This window comes from Uloborus diversus, chromosome 5 (genome assembly GCF_026930045.1).
Source record: "Uloborus diversus isolate 005 chromosome 5, Udiv.v.3.1, whole genome shotgun sequence".
In the NCBI taxonomy this organism is placed as follows: domain Eukaryota; kingdom Metazoa; phylum Arthropoda; class Arachnida; order Araneae; family Uloboridae; genus Uloborus; species Uloborus diversus.
In genome coordinates, this window is record NC_072735.1 from 23,043,009 (window position 1) to 23,063,102 (window position 20,094).

Here is a 20,094-nt window from a genome sequence, read left to right on the forward strand (position 1 = left end):
TCATAGAAAAAGTTTATGACTAATCAGGGGTGCCCACAGGGGGGGGATTCTGGCGCAAGTTGTGCCATCAAGATATAGGGGGGGGGGATTTAAAAAATTTTTAAAACTTTTTTTAAAATTTATTTTGTGATTTATTTTAAATTTAAATTACTTATTTTATTTAATTGTTTTGTGTGTATGTGTGTGTGTGTGCTGGATGGTGTAGCACAGAACTTTTCTAACAACGTAATAATTATAATTTAAAAAAAGTTATTAAAAATATTTGTTAAAAAAAAAATGAATAAAATATAAAAAAGGCAAAAGGGTTGATAATTTTTTTGAGGGAGGGGGGGGGGGAATTTGCGCCATCAAATTTGGGGGGATGACTAATGTATTTAAAAAAGGAAGCACTCAAAACTTCGTGAATGTTTTGTTGCAAATGGAAACTCACATTTATTTTATAAGGCGTTTACCGACTACAGTAGCTCTAGCGGTTACTGCACTTTCATTACTCACCCACAAAAAACTTGTGAGGAAATTACAAACAGCATGGGTTCCAAGAGTTACCAATGATATATGTTTATTACACAAAATTTATTACCCTGTATATTACACAAAAATTGTCTGAAATAAAAACTCCAAAAGATGTTAATCCAACTAGCTCTATCAAGGTTTTTTTTTTTTCATCTTTCCTTCAGTTTATTAATTTATTACTGTTATTATCTCATTTCTTTAGTTTTCCAGTACAAACATTTTGCTTTGAAGAATCCATAATAATGTGATGTCTTGACTAAAACATATACAGTGCAGCTAAAGGTTTAGGAAAGGCAAATTAAGATTTTTTGCAGTTAGGAAATGCTTTCTTAAAAAAACTTTTTTCCAAAATTTCCCATACATTAGAGACAAAACTTTTTAAAATCATATAAAACTGATAGACATTCAAGAGAGAGAGAGAGACAGAGAGTGAGAGAGAGAGAGAAAGAAAAAAATTGGGGGAAAAGGGCAACCTAAGAAATCAGAAACTATTCAGATAATAAATCCTGTCAAGTGCATACATACATATGTAGTAGTATAACTTTTAAGAAGCATAACAAATTCATAATAACATAAAAATGCTTACCAAGCTACTAGAAAGCGTTCTTGAAGATGATAAAACTATTTTTTGTACACCGGAGCCAATTTGGGGTAAAAGGTAAGTAATGATGGATTTCAAAGTTTTTAATTCATTGGCATTAAGATCTGAATCATTTGATGAATTGTCTTCACTTTCATCAACATCGGCGTCTTCATCTCTGACCTGATTGATCTTAAAGTTCGAACCATAAAATTTTTCACAGCGTTCTTCATGGCTATAGTCATAACTTTCCCAGACACCTAGAACAAGTTTTTAATATACAGTCTCTACATATTAATAGTCATACTTATTTCAACTTTGTTTTTCTTATGTCTCACCCTCTTATTTTTTTAACAACTGGTTTAAATCTAATTGGATCATTCCCATTATTTTAAATGGTGCAACAGAAGCCATTTTTATAATTTTTTTTTTTTTTTTTTCAAATTTGACCAGAAAAAATTAAGTAATATTTTATGTACCCTATCTAACTAAAAAATATCAAATACAGTAGAATTTCGATTAACCAAACTTTCTGTTAACCAAGTCGATAATGAAGTCTATAATTTTGAAGTCTAAATTCAGTTATTTATTTAAAAAATGGTAATTTCTAATTAAGGAATGGTTTTCAACAGTTTGAGGAGGTGTTAACAAGTATGTAAAATAATTAGGTATGTTTATAAAAAAAATTACACATTCCCTTTTCCACAACGCGAAATTTCAACTCACGCGAGTTTCGACTGTATTAGGTCTATTATGCTTCTTTTTTTCATCTTGTGTGCAATATATTTAGTAATATGAATGTAATTGTGATTAAAAGGTGCCATTTCATATTTAGAAGGCTCTAACAAACTGTGCTAAAAAAACGTATTTAAAAGGTCGTAAATAGCATGTTCGATTTATAATTAAAAAACCCTACTTCACAGGGATTCATATAGAGCAAAAGAGTCTGGAACGGGTTTACCCCGATAAACAAGGGTTGATTGTATTCATTTAAACTACTGGATATCTTTTTTAAAATTCAGGAAAATTATTATTATCTTCAAAATACATAAAAAAATTTTCCAAAATAAAAATATTTATAAGATGAAAAAACAATTGTTTTTTAACACATAAATAGCTTATTTCTGTACATATACAGTAAATGGTAGGTTAAAAACGCAAAGGAAAAAAATCAAGAAACATCAAACTTTAAAATAAGAGCCGGTTTCTTAAATCTAGAGCTTTTAGAATTTAAAGGGAAATTTCTAGTATACTTTTAATCTAGCTTACTCAAATATTAAACATTTTTCAGTCAAATAAATACAATTATTATTATACAGTAAATTATTACAAATAAATTGTTGGAAAATCGAAATCGGGAAAAGATTGGCTTTATCTGAAAATTAGGGTTACCTTCTCCCCTCTATATTTTTTGACACAATTTTTTAAGAGTAGGATCAATCTCAAAAAATCAGAAAGCCTTTAAAAAAAAGGGAAATTTTTGTGAACCCACAGAAAAATTTAATGCCTGTGTAAACTTACAAAGACTTTACCAAAGTCAATACTGAAAACAAATTAAAAAAAAAAAAAAGGTAAAGAAACTAACATATCTAAATGCAGCTTACCATGAGCCCAGTAACAGGGATATATTTCCTTCCATAAGCAAGGTTCACGGGAAAGGTTGTACCAATGACGATTCACAGCAGAACAATTAAGAAGCTCTTGAGGAGACAAAAAAGAAAATATGTGCGAAAGTACTTCTGGTGGCAGCTTTGAAAAATTGCTCTCCACAGTTTGAGTGGCAGTATCAATTTCTGAAAGATTATTTGAAGCCAAATATTATATGTGCACAGTAATTATAAACATGTACCAGTAAGTAAAAATATACGTAACACACAAACTTTACATAGAGCACTACCAGAGAGCACAGCAGCAAACCTAGCTCTTGAACTGAATCACATGACAGACCCAGAAAGAAAACAGATGTACTTGGTGAGAGGTACCAGAAAAAGAAAGCTCAGCTGTAACTATAAGAAACTTCAAATGTTGAGAAAAGATAACATTTGAAAAAAATTGAATCGATTATTGCAGAAAGGGCATAGGTCATTTGTTTTCAAAATTGAATTAGCTGTGGTTTTCCCATGCTTGTATGTAGAGACATTGGCTAGTGTAGCAGGGAAGTCAATTATTGTACAACAAAGCACTTTATTTAGAGGTCAGATTTTTCATTTAGTGCAGAAAGGGAGTAAGTCCCGGACTTATGCCTTTTCTGCACTAAACGCAAAGGAAGAAATAGTAAGACGCAATGGTAAGTTCATAGAACTAGTTTTTTTGGCATAATGAAGTTCAAACAAATAACTTCTTTGATCTAACATAATTTTGGTAATGGTAGGTTTGTCAGTTTTGGGGGTTGGGAGGGGGGAGGTATTCGAAATCACGGAATCCAAATGAATTTCACTATTTTCTCAGGGGTTTTATTAACATCACTCTAGGAACTGTAAAAAAACTGTATGCTTTCAGTGAGATGTACGTTGGTCAAAATAAGAATAACACTGCGGGAGACTTTTTCTAGAAATAACACTGAAGAAATTTAACAAGATTGCTGATGACTTTCCTCTGCGAGGACATTCGTTTGTCCTTTGCAACCGGGATCTTGGGACAGTAAAGTGAATGTTCAACAGATATGACAGACCAAGTGAAATCCAATTGCTTATAAGTGAAATCCTGAAATTACATAAAGGTTCACCGTCAAATCTGTTGAAAACAATGAAATCTGTAACTGCTTAAACAGGTGCCCTTCATTTTTTTAGAGGACTTATTTCCCAAATTGAGCTTTTGGAAAAAGATTCTACTGGGCAACAAATGTTTTCAATTATCAACATTCATGATGCTTAATTATTGGATAGCACATCAAAGGAACGGTTTCAGGCTAGCTATTTTATGGACGGTTTTCAAGAGAATATTGCAAAGTAACGCTTGTCGGCTCAACTACCTTTGCCAATATTGAGTATAAAGGGAAAATTTTCATATTGTTCAAAAAAATAACAAATATCAAGATGATTATTCAGTGCAATTTTGAACATGGTCATACTAATATGTGCATCAACTTGGTGCACAAAACTAGACAAGAGAAGAATAGAAAAAAAGATTTCCATGGAGGATGTATTTAATGAATATGAATATCAATAGTTTTATACACATGTAAAACTTTGCTTTTTATCTCAGTATTAGTTTTTGTATTCTTTTTTATTTTTTTACTCCAGACTTATCTCTCTAACCTTGTTTTATTATTTCACTAAAACAAGAGGAGAGAAAGAGGAAAATACACGATGTATTTTCTTAAGATAATGAATTTATGAATACAGATTCCACTAATTATTCTTGTCACTTTGTAATATTATTTTTTATTGTCATAAATCACTTTGAAACAAATCTGTTTCACTTGATTTAGATTTTCATCACTGTAAACTAGTCTTTGAGGATATTTATTGCAGATAGGGCATAAGTCCAAATTAAAAAACTTTTTAAAATTAATTTCGGTGATGAAATGAAACGTAATTTAAGGTGAGGTTATGATCCTACTTGTGGCTATATAAGTCATAAAACTTCATAGAATTTAGTTCATTTCTAAATGAAATAATCACTTTGTATTGATTTCTGAAAAGTTGCATTAGTTGGACTTATGCCCTTTCTGAAATAATCAATTCAATTATGCTTGTTATGACCATAGTAAGGTAAAATATAAAGTATCTGCACACACAACTCAAAACTATCTGCAAGTATTTTAAAAAGATTCAGTGGGTAGGTAAAATTTTCAGTAATGCAATGCTAATTGTACTTTCAATCATGTATCCATGGTAACAGGAGATTAATTTCATTAATTTATCTACAGATTTTCAAGATAATCATTGTTTAATATTGATATTAATTAAAAATTTTTGAACGAAGTACATATTTGCAGTAAATGTATCTGCACAGCAGCAAATGTATCCGTGCATGAACGGCATGCATATATCTACATTATCTAGCTAAGGTTATGACCCTGATGCCATTCAACAATAATTTAAATGAGAGTGTGAAAGTTATTGAGTTGATGCAAAACTATTTTTTTTACCAAGGTCACTTTGTTGTCAGTTGTGTTGAGAGGAAATAAATCAGAAAATAATTTCAATGCTTTTTTTCTCAAAATACTAAATTTGTTCACTATCATATGTTAAGAGCAGGGCAGGATTTAGATTTAATGGGACCCTAAGCTATCTTAGGTATGAGGTCCCTTTTGTTGTCCAGTACACGCCAATTTTAAAGCTTTTTTTTTTCTCACTAGCGTGTATTTTCCTCTGATACTTAGACATTATTTTTTTTTCATTATTTCAATACTGCCCGCTTGCTTGTGTTGTATTGACCTTGGAGGGAGAGGGGATATCAGGAGAGTGACACTTGATAACAAATAAAACTCAAGTACTTTTCAAGCAGTCTCAAACACTGATTTAATTATTTTCAAGACTCTAAAACAATAAAAATTATTTAAAGCACTTCATTTGCACTTTCCAGTCTGTAACATTTTAATACTTGATTACATAAATTTACAAAATGTTTCAAATTTTGTGAAACATTCCTGTTTTAAGTTTGAAAAAAAAAGAAAAAAAAAAACAGATTTATCATTACAATATTTTCTTTTCCGTTACAAGTTGGTGCAGAACACGAAAATAAATATAGGTAGCTTGTACTTTTTTTTTTTTGTGCTGAGCATAGAAACAGTAGAAGTAGACAAAAGCAAGCAATAACAAAAGAAAGTCCAAAAATACTGAATTTGGGATCAAATAATTAGCAAGCTATGAAACATATGAGTCAAATATGTTCTCATACAACGTGTTACAGAAACATGAGAACCATGATTTTTACATTTTCGATGCAAGGTGTAGGGATTTAGGGGAGGGCATGCGGGGCTACTGCCCTGTGGCATCTACAACAAAGGGGCCCCCACAATAAAATTTTTACGAAATATCCTAACTTTCAAGGGTCGAAAATATCGGATTTATACATACATATCAAAATATTCGGATATATATCAAAGTATCGGATATTTTCGAAAATATGATGATCTTTTCGAACCCTGACTAGGGGCCTCCACTCCTTTGTTGCCAAGGGGCCTCCACACTTCCAAATCTGGCACTGGTCCTAAGCTAAAATTTGCTTAGCTTATAGGTAAATCTAGGTAAATCTAGCCCTGGTTAAGAGCTAACACAATTTGGATTGCAACTATCTGCCATCTCTTGAAAAAAAAATCAAATATTAAAATTCAGTGTCATTTAAGGGGAATGAAGAAACGAAAAAATGATCAACAATATGAACGCTACCTACTGGAGCTTAAGGTTAATCCACTGGTGTTAGAGTTAAAACTTAAACCACTAAGATATCTCCAAACAGGCAAATGCTGCGTTCAAAGGTAGAAGCAAATTTTAACCTATCGTACCATAATGAGGGACTTTCTAGTATTAAAAGAAAAAGCGAAATTTCTAAAGCGGTAGAATACAGGAATCCGAATTTGAAATGAATGAAGATTTGCACCTTTCCTGAAGTAAAATCAGCTCTATTCAAGTGGTTCCAGCACAGGGTGGCGACAGGAACTGTGAAAAAAAGTTCCCTGACTTTTCCCTGATTTCCCTGATTAAGTTCACCAAATTTCCCTGATTTACGTTACCAATGATAATGGTTTTCTTTCTTTACTCTACTTGAAATCCATTGCATGTTTGTATAAAATGCAGTATTTTAAACGTTTTAAGTTATGTAAAGTTGTTGAACTAAAGATATATTTTAAAAAGATGCTACTTTTTTTAATAAAATGGTTTAAAAAAAAAGACAATTTTCGGGGGGGGGGGGGGGACAACCTACAATACAGCACATTAAATTTTTATACATGGAAAGATTACAGAAAATTTAAAAAAAAAAACTTTACTTCCAGAAACCACTTAGTATAAGAATTTTAAGAAACTATTAAAATTACTTTTAAAAACATGTGCATTTATGACAGAACTAAAAAGTAATTGAAATTATTTTGAACTAAGTTTTCAAACAGTATAATAATTGTTGCAAGAATAACAAGTAATAGTGAGAGAACAGATGTAGTTATTCTTATATAACTAATTGACATATTTATGCAAAACAGATGAAACCATTTGACAATCATTCATAGGGAGCTTTTCTCTAATCAAGAACATAGGTTTTAATGAATGAATACAGTATTTTAACAATTAAAAAAATAAAGATATTTACTTAAGTACACAAGTTAACTCTATTTCAAATGATTTCAGTATGTAACGAGAAAAAATCTTAGATTGCTTTTGTAACAAACAACTTTGAAATGCAAGGGAAAGAAAAGAAAAAAAAAGCAATTAATTAATTTTAAAATATATAAAAGAAGAATACAACTTGGTTATAAAATTAAAGAATCACTAAAGTCTGAAGGAAAGAAAACCTTTATAATCTGCGGTGACAACAAATAGTATAACGGCAAAAAACAAAGTTTTTTTAATTGAAAGTTCAATTTTAGCAATTAAATTAAAAATGCGAAGAAGTAATAACTTTTAAACTTTTATAGTATTAATTCAAAAAACAAAGCTTTCTTCTTGAAATCGCGATTAGAGTACGCTAATTACTTCAAGACAATGGAATAAAGGCAAAGGAGCTAAGACATAATTGAAGGCTTCCTCTTTGCCTGTATAGTTGTTTATTTTACGTAGCATCGAAAGCGTAAAAGGAAATTTCAAGCTAGGTAAAATAAACAACCTAACAGACACAAAAACAATCTTAGGAGTTCATCCTGTGGTTAATAAGTAAGATTCAATACTTTAACGTTGAGGAAAAAAGAAGCACAAATATACGGCAGTGTATAATCGCACCTCATTAATTTTACTTTTTTTTTGAACAGATAATTGGTGGAAAATGCGTAGGGAATTAAGATTACTTAATTTTGTAAAGCAAAAAAAAAAAAAAATTTTTCCTCCAAAAATTAATTTTCCCTGATTTTTTGTTATTTTTTCAAAATTCCCTGATATTTCCCTGACTTTTCCCTGATTGATAAAGTTCCCTGACTTTTCCCTGATCTGTCGCCACCCTGCAGCAGTATCTAAATCAAAACCATACTTTTGATTTTTTTCTTTCAAATATTTGATTAAACTGTGCATATTGTGCTTAAAAACTTTTAAGTTCTGTAATTTTGTCTGTTATATGCATATATAAATTAAAGTATTCAATGGTTTTAATATCAAGATATCGAAAACCAAAACTAGCGTTAAGTCGAACTTCCGATAAGTCGAAAGTTTTTTGTCGGTCCCTTTACATTCGAGTTATCGCAAATTGACTGTAGATATAAACACTTCTAGAAATTTGTTTATAATGCAGAAGGTAAAAATAACACAAATTCTTGCAAAAACTCACTGATGTGGTTTTCCTCGATTTTTAATTGTTGAAAACGAAATGTTTTTTACAGAAGTTATCTTCAGTGGTTTCTACATTTAGATTTGCCAAAATCTTATACACAAAACTTTGATTAAAATCCATGTTTGCTCAGGGTTAGTGACTATCACACAATGCAATATTTTCAGATTTACAAGTATAAGTAATATGATCAATTACAACACTCATTACCTCTTGTATTAACCCAATTTAAATGCCTGTGATTCATATTGTACCCATAATTATATATTTAAGCTTTTTTTTTGATGAAAAATACTGAATGAAAACTTAATAAGTAAGTATGAGATGCTCATTACATACTTAAATCTGCTTCAGCAGCTTCAAAAAAATGCTTTTCATTGTCAGTTTCATATAAATGCCATTTACTGTGCTCTTCAAGAACCTGTTCTTTCAAACATTTTAATTCTTCATACTCAAAGTACTTCATTAACATAGGTTGAAAAACCTAGAAAATGTCAAAGATTTCATAAATATAACTATTTTAATGTTTATAACTGCAAATATAAAATATTCACTACCTATACACAATCAACTGAAATAAAGGGAAAAAAAAATCTTGGAAATCTAAACCACTTATTTCTAATCAAAGGATTCATCAGCAAAACGGATGATTAAAATATACAGCAACTATATGTTTGCAATATGAAATAATCAATTTGAAAAGAACAAAGTATTTGCAGCAAACAAATAGCCAATTTATGAAGTTTCTTACAAGTTATTCTCTTAAGTGACTGTGATATCACTAATGAGGGGCTTAGTTCTAAAAATGAAAAGGTGGGCTGGAGAAAAATTTCCTGCAAACATTATTTTACACTCAGTTCTTTTGTATCTGCCAGCCTGAAATACGTAACTGCCTAAAATCCATTTGCGCAATTTAAGGTGGAAATTCATAACCAAGTGTTAAGGGTCAAGTCCATGGGAACAGACATATCATAGTTGCTAGAGATATCTCACATAGACACCAGATATGTTACATTCTTGTTTCATTGCATGAATTTTTTAAAAGCAGACTCTACTTCTATGTATTGCAATTAGATTTTGCATATTTCTATGAACAATATTTCAATATTTCTTTAAGTATCAGTTTAATGGTCAGTGGACCATACTTAATATCAGTCTTGGTAGCCACACGACAAATTTCTCAGTAATGGGCATATTTCAGAAGATTCGTCTGTCACTGAGCCAAAGAAATATTACTTAAATATGCTTCATGAAATCTTCAAATGCATTATTGTAGGTCGGTACCAGGCTCTTGAACCATTACCAGTTCAATATGTCTTAAAATTATTTTTAATAACACAACATATACACTTATTTACAAAAACAGTTCAAACTTAGAAAACAATCTAAAAACAAAAACTTAGTATGTTATCTAGCATCATTACATCTCTTCACACTAGAATGGGCTAACAACAATCTGTATTTCTGAGCATCTCTGTAACCCTTTTGACTGGCATACATTCTCCTCTTTCCTTGGACTTGCACCAAAGTCGTAGGCATACCAGGATCGACTGTTTATCCCCAGTTTTAGGATGTTCTCAATGGCTTTGGTGGGGAGATAAAGAAATGGATCACAACAGTTTGGCTCTACATTACATAGAATTCGAGTATGTGTTCCTCATAAAGTTCAAGCAATGGAACAAGAATCTAACATATTCTGAGTCTTTGTGGGGTGTTTTGTGTCACAAATGATAAATGTGTTAAAATGGAATAGCTAATAACAGGAATTCAGGATGAAATAACATTATAAATGTTTAATGTTGTTAAAAAAGAATCAAAAAAGAGAAATCAATTTTTATTTCAGGTATTATTTTAGGGCTTAATTTGCACTGACATAATTTAAATTAAAATCTATCATGATTATATTTACTCTATGCTTTGTTGTAGCCACACATGACAGATTTAGTTCTACTTTCAGGTAAACAATTTTTTTTTCTTTAATGATGTATCATTTTTATTAATATTGTTCCGTTGCCGAAGACTGATACTTGATTTATGCTGCTCTATAACTAAGATACAAAGCAACATTTTATCGGCTCTAAATTTTGCTACTAGTTGCTTAGAGTGTGGTGGAAGCAATGGAGCTGTTACGTTGATGGAAATGTTCTCAATTTTTAATTATATTTGATATACATTTGTTGATTTAATCAAATGTGGTGCTACAATTATGAATAATTTCATTCTACATGCACTTGATATTTTAATGTAGTTTTAATCAAATTTGTTGAAAGTGAATGTTTAATAAGTTAATTCAATTTATTTCTACATTAAAAATAATCACAAACATGTCATGTATGAATTTCAGGGCTAGTTAGTTATGCAATGAGTATGCTTTACATACAGGCTCATCATTTCACACATTTTGGAGGTTGGGGACAAAGAGTTTGTATTAAATATATTTTATAGGAAAAAACAACAAAATTATGATCCAGGAGGGAAGCAATTGATCTCCTCGCCTGCAAATGCCTAACTGACAGGGCTGTTTACATATATCGCCCAGAAAACTGATTTATAGAAATATATATTAAAAATATTAGGGTAACAGTTTGTTTAAGTCTCAAAATATACAGGGTATTCAGTTTTTACCTGAGAGACCTTTATTTTCCCAACTGTTAGTCCTAGATGTATACTTCCAATTGCAAAAATGTTCAAAATCAGATGCAGAGTTAAGATATTGAAAGTCTGAAGGAAAAGTAAAAAACGAGTCAAAAAAAAAATTTAACTTGTTATATGGGCCCTAGGTCCCCTTACTAATATTTAGAGAAACAATCTCCAATAAAAACTATTGCTGACACAAAAAACTTGACATTTTTGCAACTAAAACTCAAGGACATATTCCAGTTAAAAGTTTTAAGGACCGTACTGAAGGCGAGATTGGAACTTATCGCCCTTTCAGAAGAATGACAGGTCGTCAAAGTAAGAAAAACAAGTTAATTATATTTTTTATTGCTATTCAAAAATAAATGCAAATGTTATGCCGTGATACGCAAAAACACTACGAAACTTCAAACAGTTTGAAAAACCACACTCTATACACAAATATAATTTTTAACACTTGTTAACTGCTATGTTTTCCCCAACAGGTGTTATTGACGGCGAGTGAAAAGTAGTGTAAGTCACAAAACGTGCGTTTCATATCTTGGTGAACATTGGTCGCATTAATTTTAAACTTTTTGTGTTGGATTTATTTTTTAAGTGGAAATTATTTCGCTAAACATAAGTTGGGGGACCTGGGGCCCGTATAAAAAGTTAAATATTGTATTTTTTGACTTATTTCTATTTTCACTTCAAACTTTCAATATCTTAACTCTGCATCTGATTTTAAACTTTTTTGCAATTGGAAGTATACATCTAGGACTAAAGGTTGCCTGTATATTCCCAATTATAAAAATAGCCACAAACAAAACAAAGCCTATTGGCCATTGGCTACTTAACAAATTTCCTCCCAGTTTTCACCTATAGCTCTCACACCTTGTTTGTTAGAAACTAAGCCCTGTTTTCTACTAATATTAAAAAATTAACATATATTTAGCTAAAATCTCAAGCAGACAAGCATTATATAAAAACTTGCAAAAATAAATGGCATAAACTAAAATTTATTAAATAAACTTGCTTTTTAGGATAATAGTTTTATTAGGTATTATAATTTTTTTTCTACATATAAGTTTCTTTGAGAAAAACATAATAAATTTGGTTAAAATAAATTTGCAATAAACCTGTTAAGTTAATGACCCAAAATTCAAAAAATTTAAAAAATCCATAAACTAATTGGTAAATAGATGAAAAAACAAACAAACGAAAGAAATGATTAAAAAATCCATTAATTGCATTGAGATAAAAGATTCAAACAAACCTCTTCCTCTTCCTTCATGTGAGGTAGGAAGGATCCAGTAAATTCTCGAAGGGCATTTTCTAGTTTAACACCAAAATTGATACGTTCTGCTTCTGGTTTAGATGTGCAAGAGTATCCATCCTTGACAAGAGCCAACATGTCAGACAACTGATTATCAGAATGACAATTACATACAGCAGCATCATGAATGGACAAAGACTGAAAATAATAATGACAATAAATTAATAAATATCAGATGCAACAAAGTTTCTTCAGAAGTAAAACTTCATCATGTTTTAAAACAAGTCAATAAAAATACGAACAACAAATCATAACCAGTATATTCGTGAAAAAGGGGATACTAGTTTAAACTGTTAAAACCTCCTCAGAGTCAAGAACCCTTAAGAGTTGGCTGAAGAACAGTGGCGGCGATTCAGACTTAAAAGTGTGTACGGAAGGAGGGAGGGGAGAGAAAAAAAAGAACAAAATTTGGTTACGGCTGGTTTTGAGAATATTGAAGCAGATAAGTGGAAATTGATGCAAGACTAACAACTTAACTCGCGATTTTCACGAACTTTGTACACAATAACTTTCTCCAAAGAAACACTTAGACATGAATTAGACTTACCAAAGTATTTTGAGGTGTCACAAATGCACGGTAATGATTTTATTAAACAAGTATGGTTTGTTTATTAAAATAATTGATTTATTAATATCTAAACAAAGAATACATTAACTAAAAGTTATTGCTTGCACTAAATAATGCTTCGTTCATAAACAGATATATGAAGGGAAATAATTATGTTCTGAAAATTTTGACATTAGTTTGGTTCTTAAATTGGAAAATAAAGGGTAATTCCATATCAAATCAACCAATGGTCAAAACGTCATGTCTTTAGATTTTGCTCATTTTTAGTTCCAATGGAGTATTACCACAACAGAGAAAATATAAAAAGTTTTGGATTTTTTCACTCATTTGTTTTCGAATTATAATATTTTAAAGTTTTGACGAAGTTGAAAATTTTTCCTGACGTGTTTTCTTTAAACGGCCGTAATTAAAAAACTATTTGACTCAAAGAGTTAAAACTGGTAGTGTTTTGTTCTGTATTTAATAAGGTTTCATAAAATATATGACATGACCTACTTCTACTTTTTTCTTTTTTTTAACATTTTTTTGAAAAAAAAAATTTTTAATTTAAAAAAACTCAAAATCGAAATTTTTAATTTTTTTGAAAAAAAATTATGTTATTAAGTCTTACTTTAGCAACATTTATGCAAAATTTCATGATGGCATTATTGTGGTAACATATGAAAAAAAAAATTTCCTCTTTCAACATCTTTATTCAACAATTCATACTGCTTGATCAGCTGGATCATCCAAAGGGGGTGGAAGGTGGAAGGATGGCAAAGACTGTGCCATTAAGATTTTTAAGGGGGATTTTTCTCTGTAAAGAAGTTTCATCCCTGTGGGGGGGGGGGGGGGGCTGTACAGTATTTGAGGAGGTGTTATTGGCACCCTTGGTTTGATTCCTTTATATATATATAGATGTTTATTTATACAGAAACATATATATATGGGCAGTTCTCAAAAGGTGGGAACAAAAAGGTTAACTTTGAGCAATTTCAAAAATTTTCGAATTTGACATCAATTTTGATTTTATTCTATAGTATGCATACCTAGAACACAATATATGAACATGAAAAGACAGCAGGTATTTGTAAAAATTGTTAATTAGCAAATTAAATCAGCAATCTGTAGGTAACAGATTTTGGACATTGTTTTCCTGTAGGTAACGGATTTTGGACATCATCATAACGTAAGTTTCACCATTTTTGACAATTGTTAATCTGATTTTTAACTTTTCCAATGAAAATTTTATTTACTACTTTTTAAATTTTGCAATTTAATAATAAAGAGGATATTAATGAAATACTTGAATGGCTATACATGCTGCTCCTTACATTTAATACAGTTTTGGAATGATTTTGAAGAAATTGATGCAAAGTTTAAAAAAAAGCTTCAAATTAAAAATAATACAATTGTAAAAAGTAACATCAGTTTTAATAATGAATATTTTTTCTAATGTCATAAGAATTAAAATGATGTCTAAAAAAATTATTGAAGAAAGAAATTCGTATTTCTATTTGGAGATCGTTAAATTATGTTTCCAAAAGAAAAAAGAGAAAAAGAATTCTAAAATAATAAAAGCGGGGAAAAAAAAAAAAATGCTAGCGCAGGTGATAAAGTCGCCAAAACTGGTACAGCTGACGATAAACTACATTTGTCAAATTGGAATTCCCCTCTGGTAACCTTTAGCTTATCGTATACTGTGTTGTCGCCAACGGAGGTTTGCTTGGCGATTTTAGCGCAAAATGGCTTTCGGTTCGATCACAAGCACCCATGTTTCTACTGTAATTTATGTATTGTTCAATGTGTAACATATTAATTATGCAGAATACCAATGGATTAAAGAAGATAACATTATAATAACGTTTTTTATTGAGGTTAGAAGACAGTAGATCATCAAAAATTATGAATAAATGGACAGAATTATCGGCGTCAAGATCGTAACGCCATTTGGACATCTCACATGTACGTTTAAAAAAAATTATTTTTCTTCTAAGATACTGCATAAAAGCTTATGAAAACACTTTTAAACAATTAAAAATTGATTCTGAGGCTCGATAAACACCTTTAAAATGAAAACATCATATACTTAGTTCTCAAAAAATAGCATTGTAAAGATCGTAAATTTTGGACATGCATCAAATTTCAAACTTACTACTTTCTAAAATCGTTTACAAAGTGAATAATCTGTCTTTACTTTTGTTATTTGTGTAAAATATTAACAAAAAATTATTCAGTGTAGGATTCATACCTTTAAATTTTTTTTTGAAACGTATGGAAATAATTTAAAAAAATTTTTCTTTAATGGTACATTTGCTCAGTTAACGTTTTGGTATGTCCAAAATTGCACCTTTTAGCAAAGAAAATATTTTTTTAAGGGCATTTAAAGAGCATTTTTTCCATAATTTATGTCAATTCTTGTCTCTATACAGTATTATAATTTAACTCAAAAATTTTTGAGTTAATTAAAATGAAAGTTATTTGGTGTTGAAGCTTCAAAGTTGAGGTCTGTGTTTGCTCCCACCTTTTGAGAACTGCCCATATATATATATGCATATATGCAGGTTTTTTTAAATAGCCAAGTATTAAAATTTATTAACTGAAAATATATTAGTCGACTTATCAATGGCAAATGGTCCGTAATCGAAAGTGTTGAAATAATTCGGTAAAGCAAAGGTCTCCAATCAACATTTTTTCAATCTTATGTTCATGGGTTGATACAGTAGAAGGGCTTGACCATCATGAGTCATGCTTCAGCACTTACATCCCTGCTACCCATCCCTAAGTAGCCACTTCCACTCATTAGCTGCCAGCTGTAACGAATCCTTAGGCTTTCTCCTGGTGTAATATGAAACTTGTCTGCTTTCTCCCACTACAGAGGCATTGAAATCTTCAGTACTTTGTATGTTCTTGGACAGTGCACATTCTAAATTTTACTGCTTGCTTTCTTTGAGAATTTTTTTTCCAAGTTTTATTGTTATTTTAATGTTAAATTTATGCATATTTTTGTTGTTAAGAGTCAACTTTCAGTTGAAAATGGATAAACAATGGAGCATATTTTGCTGCAATCCATTTAAAAAGGAAGGACATTGGGTGAAAAAAGATCTAAGAACTGCAAGTTTGTGGATGACAACACTAACATATGGCATTGAAGAAGGAATGAAAATTTGTACTGCTTGTCGCATACAATTAAGTAAGCAAAAACATTCCTCAGTTCCTGAAACTAATGATGTTATGAATGAGTTCAGCAAAGATCCAAAACCAGGCTCTAGTACAGAGGATTCCGAGTTCATGAGCCCTCATAATGGGGATGTACAGTTTGAAGAATTTGTGGGCTATATTGCTTGTGCCTGTGACAGCAAATGGTGGATAGGATATGTAATTTCAAAAGATCAGATAGAAGAAGAAATCCAGGTTTCTTTCCTTCATCCTAGCAAACCATCATCATCATTCATTTATCCAAGAAAAGCAGACATTTTGACCATTCCTAAAAATTTTGTTCTGTGCAAATTACATCCTGTCCCTGCTAGAAGCAGGGCATACCAAGTCTCGAAAGAGGAGATGGCAAAAGCAATTGTAATCTTACATAAGAAGAAAGTATATCTATACTAGGACTTACAAATCGAGTTCTATAGTAGCAAAGTGAGTTAGTTACACACATCTCAAACTGCTTCTTAATGGGTTTAAAAAAATATTAAATTTTATATTGTAGCAGTTATGTATAAATAAAACTTAAATTTGCTTTTAAAATATGGCTAAAAAAGCTTCAGTAACTTTTAAATTGAAGTTTTCAAATTTAAATAACATTTAGATTTTTTATTCAATAATAAATATTTTTTCACTAAAAAAATTGTTTGAACTTGTTAATATGCTTGTAATACTGCCAAGTACTTGTTTTTCTATGCAATAGTCCGGGTTTAAACTTTAATTACTTTTCATTAGAACAAATGTTTTTTACAAATAAAATTAAAGCATCTGTTTGAAAGAGAAATTTTTTTTTCCTCCATGATACCACAAAAATGCCATCATGAAATTTTGAATTTATGTTGCTTAAAGAAGACTAAGTACCCTGTTTTTTTTTTTTCAAGAAAATTAAAAATTTTGATTTTTAATTTTTACAAAATATTTTTTTTTTAAACAAATGATTTTTTTTTTTTTTTTTGTAGCTAGATTTTGTTATATATTTTTTAAAACCTCCTAAAATACTGAAGAAAACAGCACAAGTTTTAACCTTTTAAGTCAATTAGTTCTTTGATAATAGCCTTTTAAAGATTACTAAACAATGTAAAATTTATGATGCTTCCAGAGTTAAAAAAATTTATAACTTTGGAAAGAATAGTTGAAATAATTTGAAACTTCAGATTTGTCATAGACAGATAAAAAAATCATTACATTCTAAAACATTGACCTTAAAAATTTATTTTTTATTGGTTGATTTGACATGGCATGACCCATTAAAGCACTGATGAAAGAGGAAAAAGTTTTTTTCTGCATGATACGAAAAGAATGCCATCTTGAAATTTTGAATAAATGTTGCTAACAAAAGGCTAAGTAACATATATTTTTTTCAAGAAAATTAAAAATTTTGATTTTTAATTTTTACAAATTAAAAAAAACTTTTTTAATAAAAAAATTGAAAAAACATTTTTTTTAGCAACTGGGCTTTGTTATATATTTTTGAAAACCTCATAAAAGACTGAACAAAAGAGCACCAATTGTAGACTTCTAAGTCAAATAGTACTCTAAAAATAGACCTCTTAAGATTTTAATCAATGCAAAATTTCGGATTCTTCCAAAATTTAAAAATTGTATAACTTTGCAAAGAATTGTTGAAAAAATTTGAAACTTCAGTTTTTTCGGGAGATAAGTATAATAAACAGACAAAAAATCATAACAATCCAAAACATTGACCTTCGAAATTTATTTTTTATTGGTTGATTTGATATGGAATGACCCAAAATAAATAATATAGCCATAAAAAGAAGGGGGCGATTGCGCCCCCTTGCCCTTCTGAATCTCCGCCACTGCTGAAGAACCATATGAAGCAAACTGGTTTCACACACAAGCCCATCATTTGGGCAATCAGGGAGTCCTTGAAGTCAATTAACCTCCGCTTCCCTGGATTTTCAAACTGTAATGTAATTATGCATTTTTCCTCCTATTTTGTTTTTTTTCCTACTTCATAATGCATTGAATTCATACCAACCCCCTCTCCCTGCAAAACTTTGAAAGGACTGGCCTGATCATACATTATGATAAAATTTAATTATAGTATACATAATCAACAAGCCTTTTAATGAATAAAAATTAAGCTAAAATAATAGGACGCAATTCTCAAAGATTTATGTTAAATGTAGAATGCACAAATATTTCGTAGTTTTCCCCCCTCGATATTTAAATCTGAAGTCAGATTATCATGCATTTTTGACTTAGTACATATTAACTCTAGATTACTTTTGAAACAAATTGAGAGCATAAGGAATAACGACAAATACATATTTACATCCTAATAGTAAGTTGAAAAGAATGTTTACCTAGGAAGCAAGTATAAGAGGGGGAATAATTATTCAGAGCAGCTGAATATTATTAGACATTCAATAGAAACCAAGTAGTGAACTAAATTTATATATGTTTTATTCAGTGGAGGAGGCAAGAGGGGACTTTCTTGTTCACTTTCTTTTCAGCTATACAGTTTCATTAGCTCTTACTTTAAGGTCTTAATCATACATTAACATACTAAATGACAAAGTTGACTGTATCTGCATCAGGGTTCGAAAATATCATGATATTTTCGAAAATATTGAAAATATCCAATATCTTGATATAATATATCTGATATTTTGACATATATATCCGATATTTTCAATCAGTGCAAACTTAAGTCATTAAATAGTAACTGCTTCCTCAAATCACTTCATTTTTTATGCTATTATTATAATGCATCAATTCTAAAATTAATATTTCTTTCATTATTTACATTCATAAATATACATTTAAAAAAAAATTTACATACCTTGAATGGCATTTAAGTATAAATGATATTTACAATCATTTGTAAAATTTGATAATTTAATCCACAGGAAATAAAATATAGCGTAACTGATACATGTCTATTAATTTTAATAGAATTATTTAAGCATTAGATGCTTTACTCATTTTTCTTTGGTTAACTACTTTTACGAATTTTATATATTTCAGAAATAAAAATATGCACTAGTGAGTACACATCCATAGGGTATTTATTTTTTTCTGACCAATCAAAATTGTTACATTACCTAAATTTTATGAATAAAAAATAAAGAAGGAATACAGCATTATTTACAACAAGCATACATACTTTCAGCCTTTTCTTCAGTTTTCTCATAATATATTTGTTCTCGATTTGTTCGTGAGACTTAAATTCACAAAATGTGTCATGTAAATCATGTAATAATGACTCCACAGCAGCATAATCCTTAAAATCTGTACAAGTCAACTGAAATACAAAATTTCAAAACCTTTTAGAAAATTCTGTCACATACCTAATATTTCAATAAATAAAATCACCAAAAACAAACACAACAGTTTACTGATATAGAGAGGATTTTATTTACATGGAACTTTTGAAATCTAAAAATTATCTGTAAGCACTCTCAAGGGGCTTTCCACAAAGGAGAGATGGAGTTATTATTAGAAGCAGTGGCACAGTGAGAAATGTTTCATAGGGGCTGGGCGGGTCATGTGTAATTTAGCGAAAACATACGGCCAAAAAGCAAAAATTCTAGGCTCTTGCATGTGTGTTTATACAATCTTTTTTTTTTTTTTGAGGGGTGTTATAAATAATCATTACAATGTAAGTATGGCTTAAAGAATAAAGCTTTTGTTTACTGAAAACCAAGCTAGATAAATTAACTAAGCTTTCTTCAAACATAAAATGACAAAAGGACAAAAGCTATTGTTGCCAATTAATTTAGTTAAAATCAGTATTGCCAAATAGCATAAACAAGTATTATATTACAAGGGGGGAGAGTATATGATCCCTTTATCTCTCCGCTCCCTCCCTCCCTTGGCTATGCCACTGATCAGAAAAGGTACAGTGCAATAGCA

At 30.1% G+C, this 20,094-nt stretch overlaps 1 protein-coding gene across 1 annotated transcript in view; it reads right to left on the reverse strand.

Moving 5' to 3' along the window:
• Nucleotides 1-20,094, reverse strand: part of LOC129222850 (F-box/LRR-repeat protein 5-like) — a 34,439-nt gene that overhangs the window by 9,813 nt on the left and 4,532 nt on the right. Inside the window, exons 2-6 of the mRNA XM_054857403.1 lie at nt 19,346-19,483; nt 12,402-12,599; nt 8,849-8,993; nt 2,698-2,886; nt 1,100-1,353 (exon numbers count right to left, since the gene is read on the reverse strand). Coding sequence (XP_054713378.1) covers nt 1,100-1,353; nt 2,698-2,886; nt 8,849-8,993; nt 12,402-12,599; nt 19,346-19,483 — 924 coding nt within the window. The remainder of the gene's footprint in view (nt 1-1,099; nt 1,354-2,697; nt 2,887-8,848; nt 8,994-12,401; nt 12,600-19,345; nt 19,484-20,094) is intronic.